At 41.6% G+C, this 27,078-nt stretch overlaps 1 protein-coding gene across 2 annotated transcripts in view; it reads right to left on the bottom strand.

The window, feature by feature from the left end:
* Positions 1 to 27,078, bottom strand: part of MMRN1 (multimerin 1) — a 62,913-nt gene that overhangs the window by 5,875 nt on the left and 29,960 nt on the right. Inside the window, exons 5-8 of one of the 2 annotated variants that reach the window (XM_038400236.2) lie at positions 23,732 to 23,830; positions 18,888 to 19,061; positions 8,824 to 10,806; positions 925 to 1,071 (exon numbers count right to left, since the gene is read on the bottom strand). In XM_038400236.2, coding sequence (XP_038256164.1) covers positions 925 to 1,071; positions 8,824 to 10,806; positions 18,888 to 19,061; positions 23,732 to 23,830 — 2,403 coding nt within the window. The remainder of the gene's footprint in view (positions 1 to 924; positions 1,072 to 8,823; positions 10,807 to 18,887; positions 19,062 to 23,731; positions 23,831 to 27,078) is intronic. The other variant, XM_038400237.2, reaches the window with a different exon arrangement.

Here is a 27,078-nt window from a genome sequence, read left to right as displayed (position 1 = left end):
GCTCTCTTTCTTTGCCTGTGTCACAAACCTTTACACAGTGTGTATGGGTGTTCTGAAGCCAGGGATTGTGCTCACAGGCTCTACACAAATATGGGAGAGATTTAGCACTCCTGACAACAAATGGGGGAAAATAAAAATGTATGGGTTTTTTCCCCATTCCAGCTGAGCACACACGCTAATATCCCTGCTACTGTACAAATGATTTTACTCACTATTCACATGTAGTCATGAATGAGAAGCAGCGAAACAGCTGCTGCAAGTAGCATTCAAATCACATTTCATGTGGCTTGGATGTAAAATATGTATTTATTTATTTTTAAGCTTGGCTGAACAAGTATATTTTCTGCTTTCTCTATTCCCAGTAGCATTTATGTGGCTTTCAGGGTACAGATCATTAGGTGGCCTAGTAATTCTTCTGATTTGATTGACTGGCTGAGGATCTGGCCCCAGGCTCAGTAGTAGCTAATGGGATTTACAGCACACCCCAAGAAGTGCTGGGCCCATCATTTCCCAGTGAAGGGATTTCACTATTGTGTAATAAAATTCCATCTCAGCTTGTTCAAATACATTTCTAACACCTTCCCCAGTAACCTGTCTACTCAACCCACCACGGAGCTCTCTCGATTTGTGGCTGGCTCTGTGACCCAGACCAATTAAACCTTGTGATGTGGGCCATGCTAAAATAGGGTCATCAACAGGGATTAAGTCCTTCAATGCTAAAGCTCAGTACTCTTCTACTTGAGCTAAAGGAGTAACTTTAAGTGGTAGCAGCAGTAGTAGGCCCTTATCCTCTTTGAACCAATCTCAAGAGGGGGCCACAAGATATTTAGCCAGTGTATTATGTTAGCAAATGCTGGCTGATTAGTGCATGATGCAAAATGCTCATATGCATTAGTATGTTGCCTTGCTAAATACTGTACTTACCTACAGTCACAGAATTTTCATCTACCAACTTCTTACTGCAGTTGACTCCTCCAAAGGGGTGGCGACAAGCACAAATAAAACTCTGCTTTTCATTGATGCAGGTTCCTCCATTCTCGCAGGGGGAGCTAGCGCAGCCCAAATACTCACCTGTTTTAAAGGGAAAAAAATAACCTGAATTGTCATGGTCGCTATATTCGCAAACGTTAATTACAATGATGCCCACTGGGTCTTGACTAGGGCCATGCAAAACATTTTTATCCATACCCGAAATCAGGTGAAATTCCCCTTCTGAATTTGTGTGTGAAAGTCAACCTCAGAGAGCGTTCAATCAGAGCAGGACCTTCCCTATCAGTCAGTCAATCTGTTCTACCTGCACATCTTCACTCCAGGCAACCGGTTCCAGGAACATTCTCTCTCTCTCTCTCTCTCTCTCTCACACACACACACACACACTTACATGTCTTGTCAAGATTGGCTAGATGAGATAAGATGGAAGATGTTACAACCCTGCCTACTGTGGGTGGATGGCCCAGGGTCATCTAACAAATTTGCAATTAGGCCATGGCAAGTAGGCCCATTGCTGTCCCTGAATCGGTGTCCACCAATCCACTGCAAGCTATCTCAGGGATGGCATTCATTACCCACCACTCCATTAGGTGGCAGCAGAACTGGGAAAGGTCACCAAATTTGAGTTATTCTGGACTAGGATGGGCATCGAGTTCCCATGTCTTGGAGCTCTGCCAGCCGCCCCTCTCTTATAAAGTCAACAGGATTCAGCTTGGATTCTCCTGAAGTTGTGGCGGTATGGCAAAGGGACAGATGCAATCCCTAAGATACAATATCTGAGCTCTGGAACATCATGATTTGTTCACTTAAAACTTTGCCCCTGCAATTTTGTGCATGCTACCACAGAGCATGCACAATGTTTTGAAAATTTGTCCCTGAAATTAAAGAATGTACAAGGTTCATACTGTTCAATGGAAAGTGGTGAAGATTAAGAGCTCCGAAACCACCTGCAGCCTTATGCACTTTTCTGAGCAGGGAAGCTCGCAAATTTTTCTTCCCAAGTTATATCGGTCAAAGCCAAAAATCATAGAGAACATTTTTCTTTGCTGTAATTTGTGGTGCACTGGTCTCAGTCATACTATACAACAGACTCCGGTCTTAAGAGCAGAGTCTAGCAACTGAAATTGTGTATAGTCCTATGAAAAGACAGCAAGTTGGACAACTTCTAGGTGTGTAAGAATAGGATGGTAAATTTAAAGGGGTCGTTGGGAGATGAAAGGTCCTTTCAAATAAGCTCTGATTGCCAGGGGAAGTGTTGTATTGTCTCTTTTCACAGATAACTCCATGACTGCGAATGAGGTATCTTTAGTTTCCAGCACAGCCATTTCAGGTGCTACTGCATTTAGTCACATTATTTATATGATGAATGTTATTTCACTGAATGGAATGTTAAAGCTTTTTCTCTTTCTGCAATGTCTCTTGAGTTTAAACTGATCAGACTTATGGACTGAAATGCCAAAAAGGTTCTTGTGTATCTCATGTAATTTTTTCCTACAGTGAGTATCATCCATCACAACAGTGCTTGAAATAAAGCAATGTAAGATTGTAGTGTCAAAAGTCACAACACAGGCAGCTGAAGATGAAGCACTTGTTTGCTCCTGCCTGGATAATCGCTTTGCTCTATATTTAATTGAAGTGACTCTTGACTCACATTTCTCAGACTCTCACAAGTGCTTTTGTTGTATGTAAGGAAGGATGGATAGTGGCTGATTGTGCCACAGTTCAAAAGCACCAGCTCCTCTCCATGGACAGCCCAGTGTGCATGGGATGCTGAATGCATCTCAGCCTGTTAACTGGCCTGTGTTTGTGCCTAGCTGCCAGGGAAAACCAAAAAGTAACACATATATCCATGAGGCAGCCAGGAGAAGAGGCCAGTGAAGCAATCTGCATTGGGAAGGAGAAAGTTGGTTAAAGAGCTGCAAAGAGAGGAACATGTGTACTGTGGAGAGTGAAGTTAAACTCATCAAGAGAGACCCTGAGCTGATATAAATTGGCATAAGTCAATGGAGTCACACCAATTTACAGCAGCTGAGCATCTGGCCCTCCAATTCCTAGAGACAACCAAGCCAAGTTATTAAATAATCCATAAAAAGTGAGGAATTTCCCAGAAGGAGCTCATCCTCTAGCTATCTGCTAAAGCACTGTAGGCTCTGTGCTGTGATTGTAGTACACTATGACCCTGTCAAGCCACCAAATACTTTCCTTCTCCTTGCAACATTCAGCACAACATGACATCCCTAAACACAACTGCCATACTATACACATCTTCTGAATGGAGTAAGTTGCAAACAGACTTCACTTAGGGAAATGTCTCCGAGCACAGCATTTCGTCTCTTTTTATTTAAGCCGTCACAAGTCACTAGGACAGGTAAGGGAAAGAGAGGCTTCGCAAGGATAGTTAAATGAGAGGTTTAAATGGCAGAAATAACTGCACAGGATAAGATAAATGAGGTTACTAGTTACATGCCATACAGTGGGATGGAGGACAGATGTAGTATTAAAGCACAGTTCTGCTACTCTTGGTAAAGGCACATGGCCACAGTCTCTCTTTAGGGAATATTCTGCCGATTGTGGTACAAACAAATCTTCACACAAGCAATGAAACTCTGGCAGTATCCACTGAGGTGCTATTTAGAAAGAAATCAGATATTTAATAATCTGATGGAACAGATTATTGCAGCTGGCCTGCTTAAGGAGAGGCATGAGTCCAATTATTTAATTTGGGAATGGCTTAAGAGGAAGGCATTTCGAAGTCATTTCTCAATGCTTGGTTTTCAGTAACCATGACTGTCTAACTACCTGCAACCATTAAAAGATGGGCAGAGTTTCGGATTATCCTGAGCCAAACTGATTTCTAACACTCCTGTAGGCTGTCATACCACAACGTAGTCACAGTTAGGTCAGTAGTCTGAATCTGGCCCAGTCTGACAGCGATAAAAGTAATGGCTGTTCAGTGGCACGGGTGAAATGAATTCCTGGTCTCAGTCCAGTGGCTAGATGTCCATAGCACAAGAGGCACAGATTGATTGACTGCCCTGGAGGCAATCTCAGCCGAGAGGCCAAAGCTGCCTGGAATTATGCTGTTGCCTCACTAGTAGCATTCAGGGTTGAAGCACATTGGCCTTGCAGTGGGGAGGTAGCTTGTACTGCAGTAGCTCTATCCTTATGGGTTCTTTTTTACAATAGAGAATGAGAGTCTCCAGGACCTCCATTGCAATGCCTTTTGTGAGCACTAAATTAAAAAAAAAAGCCATCACCATCGCCTTTCATCTGCCTATTATTCTATCAAACTAAATATGCACAATTGAAGTATGAAGAGTCAAATTGAATTAGAATAATCATCAGTCTCTTGCAATTAAAACACTTAATGCAAAATACAAATGGGCTTATTTTACTGCAGGCTTGAATGATAAAGCAACAATGAAAGCTTAACATTTCTGTCAGGAAGAGTCAGAATTTACATGTATCAGTAAAATGTGACCCAAACTAGATCTCTATTTCCACATCTACAGACTGCAGAACTCCATCTTAACCCTCATTATGAGTGTCCAACCCCCAATGGAACAAATGGGAATTGTGCATTAAAATTAAATGGTCTGATATAATTTATTGAAAGACAAAAACATTCAGTCTGTACTGTTATTATCCATTATTGCACATACCATGCTTCTGGGGAGTCTGAGCCAGAAACAATAAGCAGGAAGATAGAAAATAAAGTGGAAATATTATTGAAACCTTAATAAACTATAACTTCTGGGATGCTTGATTCTCTGATGAACTGTGAACGGTTGACTTTAGTCAGGTCCATGTGAGCGTACTGAGTTGGAAGGATGGAAATAAGATACAGGAGATGAGAACAAAGAGAAAATAACCTTTATGCTTATCTCTCCCTTTCCTGGTCTCTCACTCTCTCACACACAGGCACAAAATACATCACCTGCTCAAAGACTGTCATCCCACTGAAGTCGGTTACTTGGTGGAACCATTACTTAGATCATAACTTTGCATTCACCCCAAATTCCCATTATATTCAACACAAGATAGGATGAAAGGGCTTCAATTTACTCTGCATTCCTTGTGTATACCTGTAACCACAACTGGCTTCAGAACTGCAGTCTTGGGCCCTTCCTTTCAGTCATTCTGCAAACCCACACTTATACGCATACAGAGTTCAAACTCATACTGTAGTCTCACTGATTTCAATGGGACCCCATTAACATCAATCACAAAATTCACATTCATTTAAGTAGGGTCAAATCCTGATCCCACTGAAGTCAATAGAAATTCTACCTTTGACTTCAGTGGGATCAAGATTTGGCTCTACTTGCATATGGGTTGCAGGATTAGGCTCCTCAAGCAGTCACAAAACTAAACAGAGGGCTTGTCTTCACTACAGGGACATTGATGCCACTACAATCGATGTAGCGGGTGTCAATTTTGCAGGTCTAGCGAGGGCCCGCTAAATCAACGGCAGATCACGCTCTGGTTGACTCAGATACTCCACCTTTCCGAGAAGAGTAAGGGAAGTCGACCGGAGAGCATCTCCCGCCAATGCAGCTCAGTGAAGACACTGGGGTAAGTCAACCTAACCTATGTCAACTCCAGCTATGTTATTCACATAGCTGGAGTAGCTTAATTTAGGTCGACTTACCCTGGTAGTGAAGACAAGCCCAGAAAAACAAACATCTAAGTCCTATTAAAATCTGTAATTAGAGACTTGTAACTCAGTGGCGATGCTGACCATTTGTATTTGGAGACTCTTATGGAGCTGACACATATCATTTGTGTTGTGTATGGTTTCTTAAAATATGGATCGGGGAGTCTTTCTGGATGAGAAAAATCCCTCCCACAAGGAATAGGACAGAGTGGACCAGAGGCGTAAGAGGGATAATGTTTAGACTATTTGTAGAACTGTACAGTAATAAACTAGTGACAGTGCTAAGGGGTTATCTACAGTGCATTCAAAAGCCTCAATATCTTCAGAAAATCCTATAGAAACCTCACTTTCAAACTGTATAGAAAAATTACTTTAAAAAAATTGGGTGTTTGCTATTATCTGCAAAGATCCCTGCTTTCTACAAGCACATCCAAAGTTATCAAGAAAGCTATTTGTGAAAATTCCGAGTCATATAAATAATAAATAGGAATGACATTTATTCATTAACGCTTAAAAATAAGCAGCTGGCAGCTTCCTGTGCTCCAGGCAATGGCCCTTGTGACAGTTTCCAACAAAGTGAAAGATCCAGGAGGGATCAGTGACATTTTTTTTCCCTTTAGTTTTAATTAGGATCAAGGTTTTTTGAATTTCCATCTTTTGTGCAATGACAGAGGCCGGCAGAAAACAGAGATGGCTCAGAAGGAGTTGCTGTACTAAGGATAAATAATTGAAATTTGCTTTTATTTTATGGAAAGGGTTTTGCACATTTCAGTGCATTTTTAAGCATCTTTCAGTTGCCAGATAAAAGATTGACTTATTCCCCTAAGGATAAGATAACTTTGGGCCCAATTCTTTGATCTTTGGGTTAACGGGGTTAATGTGTGTTTAAACTGAAGCATGTGCTTAAATATTCTGCTGAATAGCTGGACTTAAACACATGCTTAAATACTTGAACTGAAGCCTTAGTCAGTGTTTTTTGAAAAAAAGCTCAAGATCTTGCCAGCTATCATGAGAGGGTCTCAAACAGAGTGAAACTACAGTTTTCTTTTTAAATCAAACGGATATTTAGGAATCCTTTTTTTTTGCACCATTGGCTTAGCTTTAGTATTGGATGTGTGCAAATCGGCAACTGACTATAGATGGGGAAAAAACTGGATAGGTTCCTGCACACGATGCAGATTCCAATTAAACCTAGTAAAGAACCTGGGAGAAAATGGGATAGAAAAGGTGGATAAGTGACACAAAGAAATTTGCTCACACTTGAGCACGTATAAACAGGGGTGTGTAACATGGAAGTTTTTATTTCCCTTACCATTCCCTATCCTGCAGAGACCGTGAATAATTTTTTCAAAAAATGCCCGAGTGACTTAGGAGCCCACATCCCATTTACCAAAGTCACTTGGGCTCCTAAATTGCTAACCCATTTTTGAAAATTTTACCCAGCATCTTAATTTTTTTCTCATTTTATTTCATCTTCCCAGAAGTGACACAGACTAAGCATTTGCTTGTGCTGTAGAAATTCAGTCAAATCTTATGCCCAATATTGTACCTCACATTTTATCTTTTTATTTTTTGCTATTAGACCTCTGACATGCAGTTAGGAACCCGTTCAAACGTGATTCTTCTCTGAAACGTGTCTTTGTAAAAATGACATCATCTTCCTCAATAGGATCTGCTTTCTAAGTATGCTCAGTCGGATCCATTTTACTGGCAAGAGCCCTGATCCTGCAAATACTTAGGCATGTGTTTAACTTTAAGTACGCTAGTAGTCTTAATGAAGCTTTCAAGTAGCTAGCAGTAGTCCCATAATATCAGTGGGACTGCTCACATACTCAAAGGGAAACATGTGCTTAAGTATTTGCAGGCTTGGGGCCTATATTATATTTCCCCCCCACACACACACACACTTCTGTTAGTATTGCAAAGCCAGGCCAGCCGACCGCAATTCTGGGCCCCAGGGCAGAGCAGTCAATGGGCCCCATGCCCGCAGAAGCCACGCCTGTGTGGACGTGTTCCACCTGACATTTCAGCGGTGCTCTGGCAGGTGCCCAGCGAGATATTTCGGCTTCGCTGCTGGGTGCACTCTTCCGGCAGAGCCAGGGCTTTCACATGTCCACCCAGTCGGGCTGCCAACTGTCTAATCGCACAAACCCAAAGACCCTTGCCCCATCCCTTCCCTGAGACCATGCCCCTGTCCCGTCCCTTCTCTGAGGCCCCACCCCCTGCTCACTGCATCCTCCATCACTCTGTCTCCCCCACCCTCACTCATTTTCACCAGGTTGGGGTGCATGAGGGAGTGCTGGGTGTAGGCTCTGGGAGGGAGTATGGGTATGGGAGGAAGTGCAGGACCCCCTCTGGGCCCCTTTAAATTGCTCGGACCCCATGGCGATTGCCCTCTTCCCTCCTCCACCCCCCTGTCGGCGGGCCTGTGCAAAGCTGATGCAAACCTTGAAGAGCAAACTGGATTCCTGTTCTGGTTTTCACATATTTATTCTGACATCCAACTACAGAATCTTTATAGCTAATGCATTAGCTGGACTTGATTTTCAGATTCTCAGTTGAACTTGAAAGGCTGGGCTGTTATTTAAAAACTAACCCATCATTACCTTTACATCCTAAACTGAGCAGATGTGGCTTCACTGAGGGAAAAAACCATGGGACCTCAGGAGGTCTTTTGTAAAAAGTCCATTTCTAGAGGACAAATACACTTTAAGAGTATGTCTACACTTCAGTTAGACACCTGCAGCTGGCCCATGCCAGCTGACTTGGGTTCAAAGGACTTGGGCTAAGAGGCTATTTAACTGTGGTGTAGATGTTCAGGCTTGGGCTGCAGATCAAGCTCTGGGACGCTCGCACCTCACATGGTCCTAGCGCCTGTGCCACCACCTATACTTGAACATCTCCACTGCAATTAAGCAATCCTGCAGCCCGAGCCCCACGAGCCCAAGTCAGCTGGCATGGGCCCACTGCAGGATTTTAATTGCATTATACAGACACCCATAGTCACAGATATGTTGAGAGTGATCTGCTGCATTATTTACTCCTAGTCATTTTTCGTCAAGTTCTCCTGCCAACTCTGTTGGGACTGCTAATTGACTTGGTTAATCACATTGATTACATAAGCCTTTATTATGACATTAAAGACCCTAGCAGTTAGTGTCTGGAAAATGCATTACCTGGTTCTATAGTGTTGTCTGTGTTTCTCTGACTTCGGCCTGCCAGACTTGTGGTGGCATTCACTGTCCCTTTTTTCGCTGCAGCTGGTTTCTTTACAGTCTGTTTCATCTGCTTCTGAAGTTTGGTAATATTGCTCAGAGCGTCAGCCATGGATTTGTCCACATACCAGGTTAAATTAGACAGGATTGTCCCTGTTTTTATTTCTAATACAGACTCTATGAGCTCTTTTAGGCCTCTCTGCAGCAGTGGGATATCAGGTTGAGCAAGTTTAATTAACTGGGGTACACTAGCATTCACTTTTCGAATGCTGGCTGAGGCATCCTGACACAGCCCCCAAGCCTCATACGCAGTCTTGTTTAAAAGTGGGATATTAATTGAGAAACGGATAGACTTTGCTTCCAGTGCCTTGACTCTGGAACTCAGTGTCTGTAACTTGAGAGAGACCATTTGTTCTTGTTCTGTTGAAGCAACTTTGCCTTTTTTTAGTGAAACACAATTATTCACCAAAAGCTTGGTTATATTCGACTCAATGCCCTGCAGGCGAACTTCTTGATCTTTTGATACCTCTGTAGAGTGTAACAGCTTTTCTTCTAGTCGACTGATGTCTTGTTGGTGCTCAACCATTTTGGATGATGTTTCATTTAAAATGTGGTAAACTTTTCTGAGGTCCGGGAGGCTTTTTTTCTCATGCTCTTCATATGGAAAATCGGAAAGGTCCTGAATTACTTTTGAAGCATATTGCTGGCTTTGCTCATCATTGATCAGTGTCTGAAGGGACTCATTCAACAGTTGGAACTGGGGAATAAATGCCAGTATGCTGTCCATCTTCTCAGCATCACCACAACAGGCCTCGGTCTTATTTTGCAGGACACTTAGAGTATCTTTCAGAACGTAGTTATCCTGAATGGAATCAACAGCATTGTTTAAAACTGTCATGGTCTTATTTAAGCCATCTTCTAGGTCCATAAGGCATTCATTAATACGTCTCTCAAAGACTTCATCTCGAGTTTGAGCCTCACTTTTAAGTCCATCCTGGCTTTTGACAATTTCTTTGACTGTGGAACTCAGACTATTAACAACAGTGGTTAGGTTTTCCAACGTCCTGCTGATTGCTTCCACTTCAATTTGCTGTTCATACTCTGCTGTCAGACTAAACGGTGGTCCCTGCTCAATCAAAGGTTGGAGGATCTCCATATCATAACACAAATCATTAATTTGCTCATTCATTTTGTCCATCTTATTGTCCAAAGGAAAGACAACAGCAGCTAGGGTTTTGTTTAAGACATGCACGTTCTCTTCTGTGCCCTTTAGCTTTGTTTGGAAGTCATTCCTGCACTTTGACAATATGTCTTCACATACTGTATGAACAGAATCTCTTTGAATCTCTAATGTAACAGTAAGATTGCTGATCCTGATATCTTGTTCTCTTAAGTCATCATACAGCTGCAGCACCATTAGGCCATGTTTCTTCACTTTCTCATGTAGAGTGAGAATATATTCTGTAACATTATCATCCACTGCTTTATCTACTGGAGGGACATTTTGGTCCGACATCTGTTCAGCTGATAACAGTTGCTCATGGACCTCTTTCATTTCTGTAAGAGTCTTATTCAGAGATTCATAGTAAATGGTGCTTCTTGACTGCTCATGCTGCAAGTCAACTTCCAAGGATTTCTGCTTTGCCTGTAGGTCTTTAATGGGCTTGTCACAAGCAAACCTCATCTCCTCTTTCATCTGCACCATATCATTCTTCAGCTCCAGAATTTCATTCTTTGTTGGCCTGTCTTCTTTCTCCTGGGCAGACTTTTGTTGGGTCTCATTCATCTGTTTGACTAATTCTTTTGTGCTTTCAAGATCCTCTGATAAACTAGACACAGTCTTGAAAATTTGGGCCACTGTCTCTTGCATGTCACTTTGGTAGACTTTAAACTGCTCTCTGATAAGGTCTTTGACTAGTTCATTGATACTTTTAGACTTGAGACCTAGAAAAAAAAAAGCAAAAACCAAATAACTAAATAGTCTTTTGTTTATAGACATTCGACATTCTTTCATCTAATGAGTACACACAGTGTGTCGTAAGAAAGTGAAATATAATGGTTGTCTCATTGTGATCTGCTTGCTTGTAAGTTTAATTTAATATGGTAGTAATAAAGTGACCTGTTGATGTCTGAGGACCTGATACTGTTTCCAGTGAAGTCAAATGGAGCTTTACTGATGATTGCAATAGGCTCAGAATCAGAGATTGAATGTGTGGGATCAACATTCATTTGCCTAGTCCCAAGCAAAACAGAGAAGATGTGTGTGGTCTCCTGGCTTACTCTGAGAAAAAGGCTTAATCCTTCCCCTCAACCACCATGTTTAGAAGATTAGGGGAGGAAATATTTGTTTTACCTTGGCTGTGTTTGGTCAGGAGTGGGAGAAATAAAGAAAATTCATTGTAGCCTACCTGTCATCCATGGAGAGTGAGTGGATAAAAGGAGATGGACAGGAAAAAGGGAATCGAGATGGAGGGGATGGTATTCATTTTCTAATTTTGGTACTACCGACACTTTAGAACTTGTAGGCAGCAGCAAGACCATTGAAAAAGGCTGGTGCTTTGCAGGTCACACCTTTGCCTAGTTGTAGTGGCACCTCTTATACTTTTAATTTAGTTCACATAAGTACTAATTCTAGAAGGAGTTATGCCAATGGAATTAAACCATGGTGATATTTGGCTTTAGGAAGAGCATAAGTCATACCTGACACATGGCTCTTCCTGGGTCTTTACAAGTAGCCAAATGTTTGCAAATGCCACACATGCTTTTGGTTCTTGCCTATATAACTTCTGAAAATTATTTGGGCTGCAATTAAGATTCAGAATAAAAAGTGTTTCATTCAACAAGCCTGACAACATAGGAAGCTCCTTGTTTTAAGCATCTTGTATTTTGTGTGTATTTCCAGCTGGAAAAGTAGTGAGCCAAACTGGTAATAGTTGCTTTTTAGGAACTAAGAAAAGACCTGCTGTATATTGTGTCTGGTGAAATGACCGATGCTTAGACAAAGAAGATGTCAATAGTTCAGCTAGTGGCTTTTTTGAGCCAAGAGGTATAGGGAGGAGGGGTTGTAGGTACAAGAGCATGAAGAGATGCCATTTAAGAAATAGCAGGGAGTTCTCCTGGCAATTCACGCACTTATTTATTGTGTCATAGATGTTTGGGTGATTTTTACACACACAATAACAGAGCAAAGGAATAAATTTGGGCTCTCCAAGCAGAGTTTTTTATTGCTTAACTGCTGGGCACAACTGTGCTGCAGCAGGAAAGAGGCAAAGTTAGAGAAGATTGTAAGGAGGAAACTTGAGAATGAAAACCCAGTGGGTGAAGAACTGAAGATGTGGTTTAAGAATAAAATAATTTACATACATAATATGGTGTCTTCACCCAGGATTCAGAAAAGTTGCTTCATTTTGAAAAATGTTCCAGATTTTTAAAAGAGTAAACACAGGGCAGGGTAGGATCTTAATGAATACGGAGAGGCACAAGGTATCCTTATCAGATCTCTTAAGCTAAGCAGCATCAATTCTTGCTAATATTTAGATGGGAGACCACTTTAAAGAAAATCTGGGTGCTGTAAAAAGAGATGTTTGTTAGGGGCTATATGGTACCCTTACCTTCCTGGTCAATCAGTGCTCCACCTTAACTGAAAGCAACCTGTCTGTTGTGGAGCACAGCACCCCTGCTTTTCGGATATTCCCCCATTATCAAGCAGATTGACAAAATGCACAAGCCTAGGTTCTGCCCTCCCACTGCTGGGGGGCATGGATAAGCGTGCACATTGCACTCCCCGTCAGGATCTGGCCCAGGCTGGTGAAGCTAATAATCCAACCAGGGGACCAAATCTGGTGATGAATCCTGGTCACATCCCACCTAAGACTCATTGTGCATATGCTAAGAAGAAGACTGCTTGCAGATCAGGATAGCCAGCCAGCTGCTACACAGGGAGTAATCTGCATCCTTTCAGTGGCTGCAGTCACCTTTTTTTTTGGCCCTGGAGAGAGCAGGACAGGAATTGTGCCTTCACAGGGTTTTCCGTCTCTGAATCACAGTCCCTCCCTCTTGGTGCTACTCCTTGGGTGGTGCAACTTATATTGCCCCTTTGCTCAGGGCTGTGCTGGCAGCTGTATGTTAGTTAATTCGTAAACCAAGGTCCCTGCTACTGGTGGTCAGTAAGGATCCCTGTCCATTTTAGCAAGATTACAGGTATTAATCCTGGCCAAATTCCAATTTGGCTACTTAATTACAGTCTGCAGCTATAAATTCCCTTTGCAGTTTCAACTATTAATGAAGGAATAGCATGTACCATAGTGTACATGCAAAAGAGGGCAGAGTTAAAGTTTCATGTCGAGTTGTAACTGGCATTTTTTTTTTTACTTCTAATTGCTTAACTCTACAGTCAATTTAATGTTTTAAATATAATATAATATAAGATACTGTTATAATAATGGAAGGATTCTATTTAAAAATGTCAGAGGAGAAAAAAAAGCAAATGGGAGAGCAAGAATGTAGTTTGAGGGAGAAAATAGAGATAAAATTTAGTCCGAAAATAGAGGGGAAATGTTCAGAGAGAATAACTTGGGCATGAAGGAGGAAGGGAGGTCTGTTAATGCAGCGAAGAACCTACTGAAAAGGTCTTTCTATTCTTGGAGTATCTGATTCTCATTATACAAATGCAAGGAACATGACAGATACCCTGGTGATTGGTGCAATATGTCTAAGGTAGGACAGAAATATCCGAGTATGCTCTGAGGTGCAAAGAGATGAAGACTTTGGCATACATGGTACTGTTAGTACACAGAACAAATCTCAACAAGCAGCCAGTGTGGCCGAGCAAATAAAGCACTGTACTGGACACAGGAGACATGGGTTTGAATCCTGGCTCTACTGATAGCCTGCTGGGTGACCTCAAGCAAGTCACTTGTGGCTCCATTTCCCCATCTGTAAATTGGGGGAAATGATACTGGCCTCCTCTGTAAAGTGCTTTGAGACCCACTGATTAAGAGCGAGGTACTCAGTAACCATGATTGAAAAAATAACAGATATTACAAGTGTTGGGATAAGGAGGAAGAGGAAAAACATGTGGAAAGCACAGGAGAGGAGCAGAAGATCTCAATGGAAAGAAAGATTATCTGTAAGTGAAATAGGAGGAACTGAGTGGCGTGCAATCCTTATGGGCTCAGTAGTGCTGTACAAGGAAATCACTGCATCGAGGGTGGTGCAGATCTGCCCAAGTCAGGGGAGCACTCAGTGCTCCTAGGAAACATGTGTTGCTGCTACACCTTTTCACGGGGTGCAGCATCCTATCCACTGTGCATCTGTCCTGCTCCTCAGGTCAGTGTGGAGGTGGTCTGAGGACATGGCCGTTCTCCACCTCACCCCAATCTGGTATGCTGTTTGCCCCAGGGGGAATATGGAGGGAGCAGTACTTGTGTACCCCAGATCACAGGAACTGCAATTGTCCCTACCCCTGATGAAGACAGCACCAGGGAGAGATGTGATCCTAGTTTCCTGTCTCCTCACAGTGCACCTGATAAAGATTGGCAACAACCCAGGGCTGAGATTTATAATTAGAGCTAATAAAGGCCGTTGATGGCAGCACTTTCATCACAGCAACTTGGTTAGGAGACTGATTTATGTTGGTAATCTAACACGGAACTAGTAATGAGAGATTTCATTTTGCCAGGTAAAACATGGGGCATGATAGGTAAAGGCAATAAAGACTCAAAAACCATTTGTAGACAGACATAGTATAAAAACTGCTATTCTTATAATGTACATTCATAATTAGGTTTATAATGAGTCCAAAATAGAGGTAGAAAGCATGGGCTTGGGATTTCAGCAATGCACATCTTGGAAGAATGTGTAAATGATGGATAACACAGAAAGGAATAAAGAAATGGATAGAAAAGATGCAGCGGGGAAATGGGAAATGTTTGAAGAAGAATTAAATGTGTGCCCAACAGTAAATGTAGAAGTGAAAGCAGGCCAATATGAATGATAGAGACAGTACAAATGTGACCGGGATAAAGCAGAACCACACAGCATGTGGAGTATACAACTCTGGAGACAGAAGGATTGGAAATGTGAATTACATTTCATAGATTTAGAGAAGCAAAGTTTAGAGAAACATGTTGTTTATGCCTACAAAACCAGTTTCCTAAAATTATTCGTAGCCAATGGATAAAAAACCAAAGTAAGGAGTTGGGGGCAAATCTTGGGAAACGAGCAAAATGTTGCAGTTCTGAGGGAAGGAATTTTCAGCCCTGATCAGCTGAGGTATCTGTGCAGCCGGACCATAGCTATTACTACGGGGTATGCAAGGGAGCATGTGTGTGTCATTGCTCCTCCTTGTTTTCTGCAGGTGGATCCGCACTGACACATTGGCCATGCCCTTGCCACCTTCCCAAAATAGCTATTTTCTATTTTCTTACCAATTTAAGGGGTTGGGGTTCATGTCATGCTTTTTTTAAAAAAAACATAGAAGTCAAGAAAGAACTTGACAATGACAAATAGATAGCAAGGTTTCATAAAAGTGAGATCATGTCTAATAAATATTGCTTTGATTTTTCCCTCTGTGAATTGGATCGACTTACTCTTTGGCGTTATAAAGAAATCTTTTCTTTGGGTGAAATCCTGGCTCGATTGAAATCAGTGGGACTTTTGGCACTGACTTTAATGAGGCCAGGATTCCACCCTGTATGTTTAATCTAATCTTTCCTTCTTTTTTCCCCTCTGGCAAAACTTGTCAAGAGTGCTTATCACTGGGGCATCTGAGCACCGCATTGGCCATCTTTATCCTGCTTCTTTCAGTCTTTCAGTTGTTTTAGCAGTCCAAGATTCTTCCATTCTTCCATCTTTCTCTTAGGAAATCTCTTCTCCCCCCGGGCATCCATCAGGATTACTGGGGGCGGGGGGGAAGCTATCCCTTGAATTCACATTCCTGAGGGTGCCTCTCCTTTATTTCCAGAGAAAACTGCCATGTTTTAGGATGCATGAATTGGGATAATGTGAGATTCATAGTGTCCTGATGAATTGGACTTTAAACAAAACAAAACAAAAAAAGGGTCACATCACTGCTAAGGTTACTACTGTATAAAACACATTTACCGTTGATCCTTACATGATTTTCCCTTCAGAAGAATGTGCAGAGCCAATTAAGTGTCACTTAGGTGGAAATTTTCATAGCAGTGTAAAGAAATTTTACCTCACAATGCTACTGCTGCCAAAGGGAATTGTGCTTATCATTTATTATTTGTCCTACAGTAGTGCCTAGACACCCCTGTGTGGTGGATGCTGTATGAATGTAGAGTAAGGCACAGTCCCAACCCCAAATGCTTACAAACTATATACCCCTAACACACCAAGAAATCTGTTATCTACAGCCAGGCACTCAGACACCACAGAATATGCTCCAAGGAGAAAGTCTGGGACATACACTTTAACAAACTTAAAACCCCCTTCACCAAGCAAGGACACACCCAGGACTGCCTCTAGGCGCCAGCAAAGCAAGCAGGTGCTTGGGGTGGCACAGTTCCAAGGGCAGCATTCCGGTCTTGGACTGTTGTGCTCTCCGAGTTTGGGGCAGCAAATTTTTTGCTTGGGGCGGCAAAAAGCCTCAAGCAGGCCCTGGACACACCATCAGAAAAGTAGAGCACATCCTGAAATGGACCACCCAAATACTCCAAGAGAACCTGGTTCAATACAGAAATAAAACCACACATCCCTAGTTGTCACCTACCACCCCACACTGGAACCTGTATGGGTATCAAACAACACAACCCATACCCAATGTGGACCATATCCTGAAAGAAATCTTTCCTGAATCCCCTCTTCTGGCCTTCAAACAATCCCCCAACTTCTCCAAGCTCATCATCAGAAACAAGCTGCCTAGAAATTAGGACACACCAGCTCAAAGCGTCACCAGATCCTGCCAGAACAACAGATGCCCTACATATGCCTATCACAACATGTGGTGTGCCTAATCCAGTGCACTAAACACTCCAATAACAACTATTTGGGTGAAACCAGACAACCACTACGGTCTCAAATGAACTCACACAGGAAAATACAAAAACACCACCTCACCTCTGGGTGAACACTTTTCACAAAGCAATCACTCTATATCTGACCTATCAGTCCTCATCCCCAAAGGAAACCTGTGAAATACCTTCAAAAGATGAGCCTGGGAGTTTAAATTCATAACTTTGCTAGATACTCAAATCATGGACTGCAGACAGACACTGGGTTTATGTCTTATTACAATAATCTATTACCCATTTAAACTCTGCCTGCAGCTTTTGTTTTTTCCTCCTCCCCACCCTGCCCCGCCCCCATGACTGGAAAGGAGTTAACAATTCACTTCAACTTGAATGGTCCCTTGAAATATGTTAACTTCTGATGTTAAGCAATCTGTTCCACTTTGTATGTAGCTGTGTCACTCTGGATATGTCTACACTGTAATTAAGCATCTGCGGCTGGCCCACATCAGCAGACCTGGGCTTACAGGACTCAGGGCTACAGGGCTATTTAATTGCAGTGTAGACATTTGGGCTTGAGCCCTGATTCTGGGATCCTCCCCCTTTGCAGGGTCCCAACATCTGGGCGAACCCAACATCTATACCACAACTAAACAGCCATGTAGTCCAAGCCCTGTGAGCCTGAGTCAGCTGACATGGACTAGCTGCAGGTTTTTAATTGCAGTGTAGACATGTTCTCTGAGTACATTTCCTAGACCTGAAGAATTGCTCTGTATACACCTGATGGCTTGTCCCTCTCCACAACAGAAGTTGGTCCAGTAAAAGATATTATTTCATCCACCTTGTCTCTCTACAATCTAACAAGACAAGACAGACCAGAGAATTATTATCCCCATTTTACAGATGGTGATCAAAGGCACAGGTATGTTAAGGTACATTGATTCAGTCAAACACTTAAGCAAGTGCTTGATTTGAAGCCAATGGGACTTGAGCACTAAAGGAGGGATTGGAGCGAAGTCTTAAGTGCTTTGATGAACTGGGGCAACAGTCATACAAGAAGTATGTGGCAAAGCTGGGAATTAAACCTAGCTTTCTAACATAAGGGCTTGTCTTCACAGCTTTAAGAAAAAAAAAAGAAGCAGCTTTTTTCTACCTCACGGTAACTAAAGCATATGAGCTCCCCAAAAGTAAAATTCCTTTGTGACACTGTGCACCCCCTATTCAGTATAGTGATATGATTATGACATAATCATGATGCATCTTGTACAAAATAAGGGGCCAGATTGATATGCCAGAGGGCTCAGTAGTACCCCAATTCCAGGTTGCACCCTTGGGAAGCCCATCACCCCTTTATCTTGGCCAAAGTCAGCCTTATAATCCCCATGTGGGGAGTTTACCTCATGCTAAAACAGAAGTACCTTGTCTTTGCTAGGTTTGTACCTCAGGAGAGCTCTCACAGTTAACACAAAGTATAAAAAAAAAAGTTTTTTTTTTTAAAAGCAGTGAAGACAAGCCCTCATTCAAATGCCTTCGCCACAGCTATCCTTCTACTTGGAGATAGGGCTAAATCCTCAATTACCATTTGGAAAATTTTACTCTTTATCACAAAGGCAAATTTTTCAACAGAATGAACGCTGGATTGTAAACCAAACAACAACAAACCTCCTCAAAGGTTTGCCCCAAACCTGTGTGAAACATGTATTGCACAAATATTATTCAGACTTCTCAGAAACAGAGCAAAACCCATCTCTCCGACAGCTAGCAAAATGGAGAAAGTGCAAAGGAAAGGAAATTTGCAGAAGTTGTAGATAAACTCAGAACCCCTAATAGTGGGTTGGTTTAACTTACGTTGGAGAGTACACAACATATTGCATTGATAATTTATTATTAAAGAGACCAAAATAAAGGTCTTTTAAAAATTGTACTGTCAAAAGAAACAAAGAAAGAGTTCCCTCTGCAAATATGGAATAATAATAGAGGTCAGCATAAGAACATTTTTCCTGGCACCTTTAACAGGGTGAGTGATTGCACTAATTTATTTCTTTCTGTTACCTTTTAGGAAAGACTGGAAGTCTCTGCCCTTATCTTCATTGATTTTGCCTTCCAGAGAGGAGAGTGTCTTGCTCACATCACTCATGGTAGCAGAAATGTTGTCAACCTTCTTCTGTAGAAAAGTCAGTTTCATCTCCTGGCTGCTAATCTGCTCATTCATTTTTTGTTTAACTGCTTGGTGGAAGAATAGAGCAAAAAAGAAGCTTTATTAAATCACAGGAGAAAGAGGAAGTGGATTTTTTTTGAGAAACATTAGCTGAAAGTAGAATGCAAAGTTTCTGAGTTACAATTCATGAGTGAGTCATCTTAATTTTTGTCATATATCACATATTGGTGACATTCAGCAGCCCCGCAATAACTAATTACTGAAGCATCCCATAGCCATTATCAAGTATTTATAATTCTAGAAGAGCTCTTTGAATGGTTAACCTATCTTAATCAGCATAATCCCAGTCTTCTCCCACCTACCACCCAGTGGAGGATTCAGTGATCATTAATTCTTTGTCCCTTAATAGCACCAAGATATTTATTTTCACTTATCATTTACAAATCAATCAACACATGTAGTTTCAACGCTTCAGTCTAAAGAAGATACATCCATTTATGACTGATAGGATCAAAAGAAGGACCCTCTGAACACGGCGGCCAGATCCTACAAGAATGAGCACCAGAAAAATAAAAAAATAATAATACAGGATAGAACCTTTATAGTTCTGACACTAGCATTAAAAAAAGAGCTAATTGCCCAGTCTGGGAAGTTCAGTTATTAAAATATCAATCCAAATTGCCCCTCCTTGTGGTTGTGGTCTATTGAGATTAGTGGATGTCTAGTTCCCAGCTTTTAAATTAGCCAGTCGAGAAGTAAGGCCCTGATCCTGCATTATTGGGGCTCCACAATGGGTTCACGTACAATGCAGGCGTCTGCATCTTGCAGGAGTGGGTTTTAAGATTGGGATTTTCAAGAGCCTGAGAGAGTTAAGCACTCAAAATATGAGGGAGCTTCGTGCCCAACTCCCTTAAACTCCTTTGAAAAGCCCACCTAAATTACTACGTTAAATATATAGATAGATAAATACAGATTTGTTTGCATTACCCCATATGGACCAAACCATGTTTTGACTTAATAAAGCACCTTGCAATGGATCCCTACAAATATTTATTAGTGGAGATCCATAGTATTAGTATTGATCTTGTGTCACTTCTCATTATGGCCTCAGTGCCTTTTTCCATGGCAGCAAATGGCAATAGTCACAAATATGGTGGCAGGATAAAGACTACACAAAGGAAGTAGCCTGTAAAGGGGAATTTTCTTTCAAATTGCAGTAGTGTAATGGGACAATGATTCTTCAAAATTCTAGTTAGCAGACTTGGTGTTTATACCATCTAGTTTAAAGTGTGGGTCTCTGTTGAAAAGTGACTATTTATCACTGGCACTTTCTTATTTACCTGTGGGTAATCTTAGGGTAGTGTTGTCAGGGATAGGTCTACAATATGCATGAAAACGAGACTGCAGCAGCATGGGTTTTAATACATGGTCTACAAGCCCGTACAGGCCCTGGGTTTATTCAGGTGACTAGCCTGCTCTGAAGCCTGTACTGCTGCAGCTGCACTCCTATTACTACCTGCACTAACTAGAATAAGATAGCTTGGGTATGTCTATGTGCTGCAATTACACCCTGATTGCAGTGTAGACGTGTCTTTCATCAGCTACTGGTCTTAGTGACATTAATAAGAGATTTTGACTACTTTTCACTCTTGTTTACACTTCAGCAATGGGAAAGCACGTTGAATTCCATTTTAGCTCATGCATAATTAAGAGAACTGTTAACTATATTACATCTGCAGATTCTTTCCTCAATTATGTTTGTTAATCCTCCTCCCTCTCTTTGCAGCCCCTTGTAGACAGTAGAATTGGATAAGCATAACATGGCAATGGTCTGCAGAGAATGGGATTGCACAGGTATAAGAGAGAACAGAATCTGGCACGCAGAATTGGTGTAACTGGTAATGAAGCATGAGACAGGAAGATTTGAGTGTCTCGTCCCGGGATGCGTTTGCAGGGCTGGCAGCCAGAAAAGACATCTTTTTACTGGTCAACTGAGCAAATCTGATCTAAAAATCATTGAGTGACAATACACACGAAATCCTAAGATACTATCTTTAGAGAATCACTTTTCAGGGTAGACTTGCACTGTAAGAATTTAGGAGTGAAATAACATAGTGAAGAAGTGGTGTGCATTCATTTGCCTGTTTATTTTTACAGCTATTTTATGATCTGCAAGTGAGCTCTTCTTTGTCTTTTCACACCATCTCACCCTTGTTGTTGGTATGAGAGCTCTCTCTTCTGTAGCTCCCACTTGAAACACCCTTCCTGTATGTCTGTCCGGCAGCCAATCTTTCCTCTCTTGCCGATTCCTTTTCATTTCTCTCTTACTCTTGGTATTTCAGGGGAGGGAGGGCAGTCTCCTGTCAGAGCAGCACAGCAGCTCTGAATTCTGACTTTCTGCTCTCCCTGCGTGCAAGAATCTCCCCAAGGGAGAGTGGCATACTGAGAAATGAAACTTAAGGATCAGAATTTTACCTACAACTATTATTTGATCTGGCAAAGTGTATCGGAATACAAGGCCAGATGCAGAGGGGATGTAAATGGAGAGGTAAACAACAGGGTATTTGTTACACCATGAGCTGATGCAGGCATATATAAGTCAAATACCAGCAGGAAAAAGCAACTAACAGAAGGGTGTAATCTAGCTTTCTATCTTAAACTTTCTTTCACAGCCCGTGGATTCTTTTTCTGGCACCTCACCATGGAAGTTATATCAGTTCACTACTGCTCACACTGTCTTGCCCACGTATGGGTAATAGCACCATGTACAGAAGAACAAATAGTTTGCTATAAATCTGGCAAATGGAGTCTTGCGTTCTTCTTGGGAATAAATATATCACAAGCAAACAATTTCTTTAAACATATTCTTCCTTCAAAATATTCAGCACATTTATTTTGTGATTTTAAAAAAAACTCATGCACTGATCAAGAGTAGTTCTCTGTGAGTATCCGATATATAAACTGTTGGTAGGTTTCAGAGTAGCAGCCGTGTTAGTCTGTATTCGCAAAAAGAAAAGGAGTACTTGTGGCACCTTAGAGACTAACAAATTTATTAGAGCATAAGCTTTCGTGAGCTACAGCTCACTTCATCGGATGCATAAACTGTTGGCTAATTGAAGTGGTCTGATAAGTCACATTTTATTGGATGTATTTGTAATTCACCCACTGGCATGAATAAAATTTGGTTTCTTTGACTATTTGTACAGTGTGGCAAGGCACCTACTTTGTCTCACCCGACTTTGCACTTCCCCCTCTGGCAGTGGCAGAGCCTGCGTTAAATCAGCCCCCCCTATAGGCAGTGTTAGTCTTCCCCCTCTGTATTCTCTTATTAATATTTTCAAGGTAGGCCGTATCAAGACGGCCCAAGAAGCATTCCTCCAGCAAACAAAAAGAAATCATTGTACAAACACAAAACAAAAGGGGAACACCTTTCCTAGAGGCTTGTTATCCTGCTGTTGGCTGCAGGGTATCAATCCTTCTAAACAGCCATTCGGCTTTGGGGGTTCCCGCCTTTGGGAGGATTACAGCTGCTCACCTTAAAGAAGCCTGCCTCTCTACTGCCAATAGCCCTGGAGCAGCTCATTTCTCCTTCCCCTAGCTAACCAGAGGAGGGGGTTTTAAAGGTCTCAGACAGCCTAATTGGACTCAGGTGTCCCTCACTGACCTGAGGTAACCCTTTTCAGCTTATGGGAAAAAGGGCCTTTATCATTCTAGGCCAGGGTTAACATACCTGCCTTCCCTCGCGCTCTTTCAGGTGCCCAGCCTGACTTTGTCACCACAGGCTATTATGGAATTCATTGTCTGGAACATTTGTGCTAATAAAACTCCAACATAAAATAGTAGTGGAAAATGAATACAAAAGGGAAGTGAGCCTGGCCAAAGCACATGCATTCAATACTGTAAAATAATACAATATGTGAGGGGGTCTTTTCTAAGCTATCTAACTTTATCAATGTTTAGGTCCTCTCTGACTTTAGCTTACTGATTGTATAAAATTACTCATGTTACTGATTGGGATCTGACTTGGCTAGGCTCTGCCTACATGTGCATAACAAAGAGCCAATCCCTGCCCCAATATCCTCATAATCTAACTATGAAATGATAGACAACAGGTGGTTGCATCTAAGAGAAGAGAAGAACAGAGTAACAGAGAGACAATTATGATTAGTACAATAAGCTGGGGTCATATCACACTCTATCAAGTCCTGTAAAGTATTATTATATAGCTTGCTTGTGATGCCCTGTGGGAAGATGACAATCAAGTGACACCAAACTCCTCGTCAAATGTTGAGCACTCTGGCGGAAATGCTACTGAACTGGTTTAGAATAAAAATATCAGTCTGATAAGAACATATGCAACAGAGAGAACTAAATCCTCAGCTGGTGTAAATCAGCAAAACTCCCCTTTCTTCTGCAACGCAGTGCTAAGCTTTGCTGCCTGTGGAGCTGGCCTAGATATGTATATTTTAATAGAGGCATTGGGGCCAGTGCCACAGTGGGTTTTGTTTTTATTTTGAAGACTGATTCTTTTAGTTGCATGCTCTTAGACACTGATCCAGAAGATTCAGTTCCCTCTCCTCACCCCTCTCAAAGTAGCACCACCAGTGGAACAGAGCTGCAAGAGAATCTGATGCTTCACCTCACAGCTTTTGGCAGCTGGGGATGTCTTTTGCACTAGCTTTAATAAATAGTGTTGACAATGATTGTGTTAGAGATGATAGTAATTACAGCTGCTGACCTGGGTCATTGGGGTCCTGCTGGTTTCCCCGTGTCTCCGCATTGATAGCTGTGTTGCTCTCAGCTTGGTTGCTGTGTATAAGCAATTGACGTTGTTGGTCTAAAAGTGGGGGGGAAAGAAAGGAGGTAAGCAAAACATTCAGCATGATTACTTTATCCACTACTCAGCAATATTGGTACTGCTCTTCATTTCTCCATTCTATCTCTCCCAAAACCTAATTGTCTGTGGTGATTCCTGAGTTAGCAATTTAGCCCATCTGTAACACATGTGGACCATTGGTGAAGGCAGTGACTGGATTTAATTCTGACCAGAGAAGATTATAAATGTCTCACAGATGTTGCAATTCATTTTGATTTGTAGAAGTTGGTGCTAATACAAGATTAAACCTCCCCTATAATTAGGAACATTCAGAAATCTGGATTAAATTTAGAGGAGAGGCTTTAAAACAGATATAAGACAAAACTAATATATAAAAATATCTTATGTCTTTGCCTGATGGCTAACTAAAGAAATTTTCAGCTGGTATCTAACAAAGAATAGAGAAGGGCTTTTTGCTTATTGAAAATCAAACATATTAAAAAAACAGAACTGTATAAACAATACATTTTGTGAGCATCAAACTAAGTACAGAAAGGTAATAAAAGTCAGCTTAATTGACTACTAAAAGCAGCATAATCTAGTGATAGGGATTCAGTACTCACATCTGACTTGCTCTGTGACCTTCATGTGGCTTCTCTGTGCCTCAGTTTCCCTAGATATGATGGGGGTTATCTGTGCTTTACCACTTCAAGTATTTTGAGAGCAGCAGATAAAAAGTGCCACATAAATACAACAGAACCACTAACCCAGGAACCTATCCTTGCAACAAAGCCTGTTGCTAACTGTATCCACATATCTATTCAGGGGACACCATCATAGGGCGTAATCACATCAGCCACACTGTCAGAGGCTCATTCATCTGCGCATCTACCAATGTGATATGTGCTAGCAACGCCCCTGTGCCATGTACATTGGTCAAACTGGACAGTCTCTACGTAAAAGAATAAATGGACACAAATCAGACGTCAAGAATTAGAACATTAAAAAACCAGTCGGAGAACACTTCAATCTCTCTGGTCACTCAATTACAGACCTAAGAGTGGCTATTCTTCAACAAAAAAGCTTCAAAAACAGACTCCAACGAGAGACTGCTGAATGGGAATTAATTTGCAAACTGGATACAATTAACTTAGGCTCGAATAGAGACTGGGAGTGGATGAGTCATTTCACAAAGTAAAACTATTTCCCCATGTTATTCCGCCTCCCAACCCCACTGTTCCTCAGATATTCTTGTCAACTGCTGGAAATGGCCCACCTTGATTATCACTACAAAAGGTTTTCTTCCTTCCCTCTGCTGGTAATAGCTCATCTTAAGTGATCACTCTCCTTACAGTGTGTATGATAACACCCATTGTTTCATGTTCTCTGTGTATATAAATCTCCCCACTGTATTTTCCACTGAATGCATCAGATGAAGTGAGCTGTAGCTCACGAAAGCTTATGCTCAAATACATTTGTTAGTCTCTAAGGTGCCACAAGTTCTCCTTTTCTTTTTGCGAATACAGACTAACACAGCTGCTACTCTGAAACATAAATGACAGGCATTATAATTGATAAGTGAATAACAGAGCTACTTGGATACACTTTTACCAAGAGTTAAACTATAATAGAAATAAGAGATGTGCCTGAGCTGCAAAGTAAAGATTCATGTCTGGATCTGAACTTTCCCTAAACTGCAGGAAGAGAGGAAGGAGATTTGAGATGAGGGCTTTTATGTGCTGCACCTCCTCTCTAAAAGGAAAGAACTTTTTTGTGTGAAGAGAATGGCAATATTAAAGTATTGCAGGGCATTTTTCTATAAATCAACCACAACATTTAATAAATTAACAACTCCTTATCTATTTAAAGAGGAAATTTTCTAAAAGAAGGAAAACAGCTGTGGAATCATGTATTTAAAACACAGTTGCTGTTATACTAGTTTCCTTAGAACAAGCAGTATTTGTGGTAGGATTTTCAAATGTGAGGGGAGCTCAAATCTTCAAGTGAATGTAAACTAAAACAGAAATTTTCTTAAGATTAAGAAAAGATTCAGATAAGTAGTTCCCTCAGCCCTCCCCCCCCCCTTTTTTTTTCTTCTCTTTGTATCAGTATATTTGTTGGGCTGGCTGCTTTCTTTAGACCTCAGGGGTTCTGAGACTTCTTGAGGGCCACTGGGTGAGTAAGAGAAACCAGAGAAGCAGGGGCCCTTGGCAGCAGGAAGTCTAATAATGAGGGGTCACAGCGGTGCAAGATACCTGCAACTCTCCCTCTGGCACAGGGTTCCAACACCAATGGAAATTCAAAATGTGAAGCACTACTGGGTCGGAGGAGAAAGATCATAGAATGGGCTGATTCAGCACATTCCCTGGGCAACCTTTGCTGGTACAATTCATAATGACCCCAACTGTCATTTAAAGCTCATCTCTCCCTCTAGAACCCCTGATGCAGCTTGCCAAAGCAAACACTCTCTAATCTCCTCAGGAGTGAACCCAAACTGAATAGGGATGAATCTAGCTCAGTTCATTCAGGGGCTCATCTGACTCAGGCAAGACATGGAGATTGCTGTAGATGAGGGTAGTATTTGTCCAGAATTCAAAGGAATATTTAGACTAGAGATCTCTATACTGTAGAATAGCATTCAAACTCCCTGGGCTCAGGGAGGAGGAGCTGAGAGTCAGGCTAAAGGGAAGGTGAGGACGGGGAAGGGAGAAGGATCTGTTTGGAGTGAGAGAAGAAAGGCAGAGGCAAGATGGAAAAGAGCAGAGACGGAGACCTGAAAAGGTTCGGATAAATTCAAATATCCAAATTTTGTAGGAATTGTCTCAACCTTTTGAAGCTTGCCTGTTATTCGTATAATAATTAATACATACTTTGCACTTCATAACAAGGTGTCCCATATGGACCTTCATGGAGATGCAGAGCTATCCTGGTAACTCTCTCTGGCAACCAGACCAGATGGGTCCTATAAGTTCCAAACTTAGAATATTGAGGGATTTGAGTGTGTCTGTAATGTAAAGAGAACTAGTGGCAGGGACAGTGAGGTTCTGCAAGGAAAAACTCAAAACTGCCACCCAGAGGAGGAACCTTAGGCCGAAATTGATATTGATTGGTATTCAAATGAACAATAAAGGCAAATCCAAGAAAGGTTGTAAGTTTGGAAAACATCCATTATCTATATTGGGAGCTGGGTGGGAACTCCATCCATTTATGCACGTTTGTGGCACTCTTCACATGAGGATCTCAAAGCATTTTACACAAGTAGGCAAATT

The sequence above is a fragment of the Dermochelys coriacea genome, chromosome 4 (assembly GCF_009764565.3).
Source record: "Dermochelys coriacea isolate rDerCor1 chromosome 4, rDerCor1.pri.v4, whole genome shotgun sequence".
Taxonomy (NCBI): Eukaryota; Metazoa; Chordata; order Testudines; family Dermochelyidae; genus Dermochelys; species Dermochelys coriacea.
Note: the sequence above shows the minus strand (reverse complement) of the source record. Positions and strands in the feature narration are given on the sequence as shown.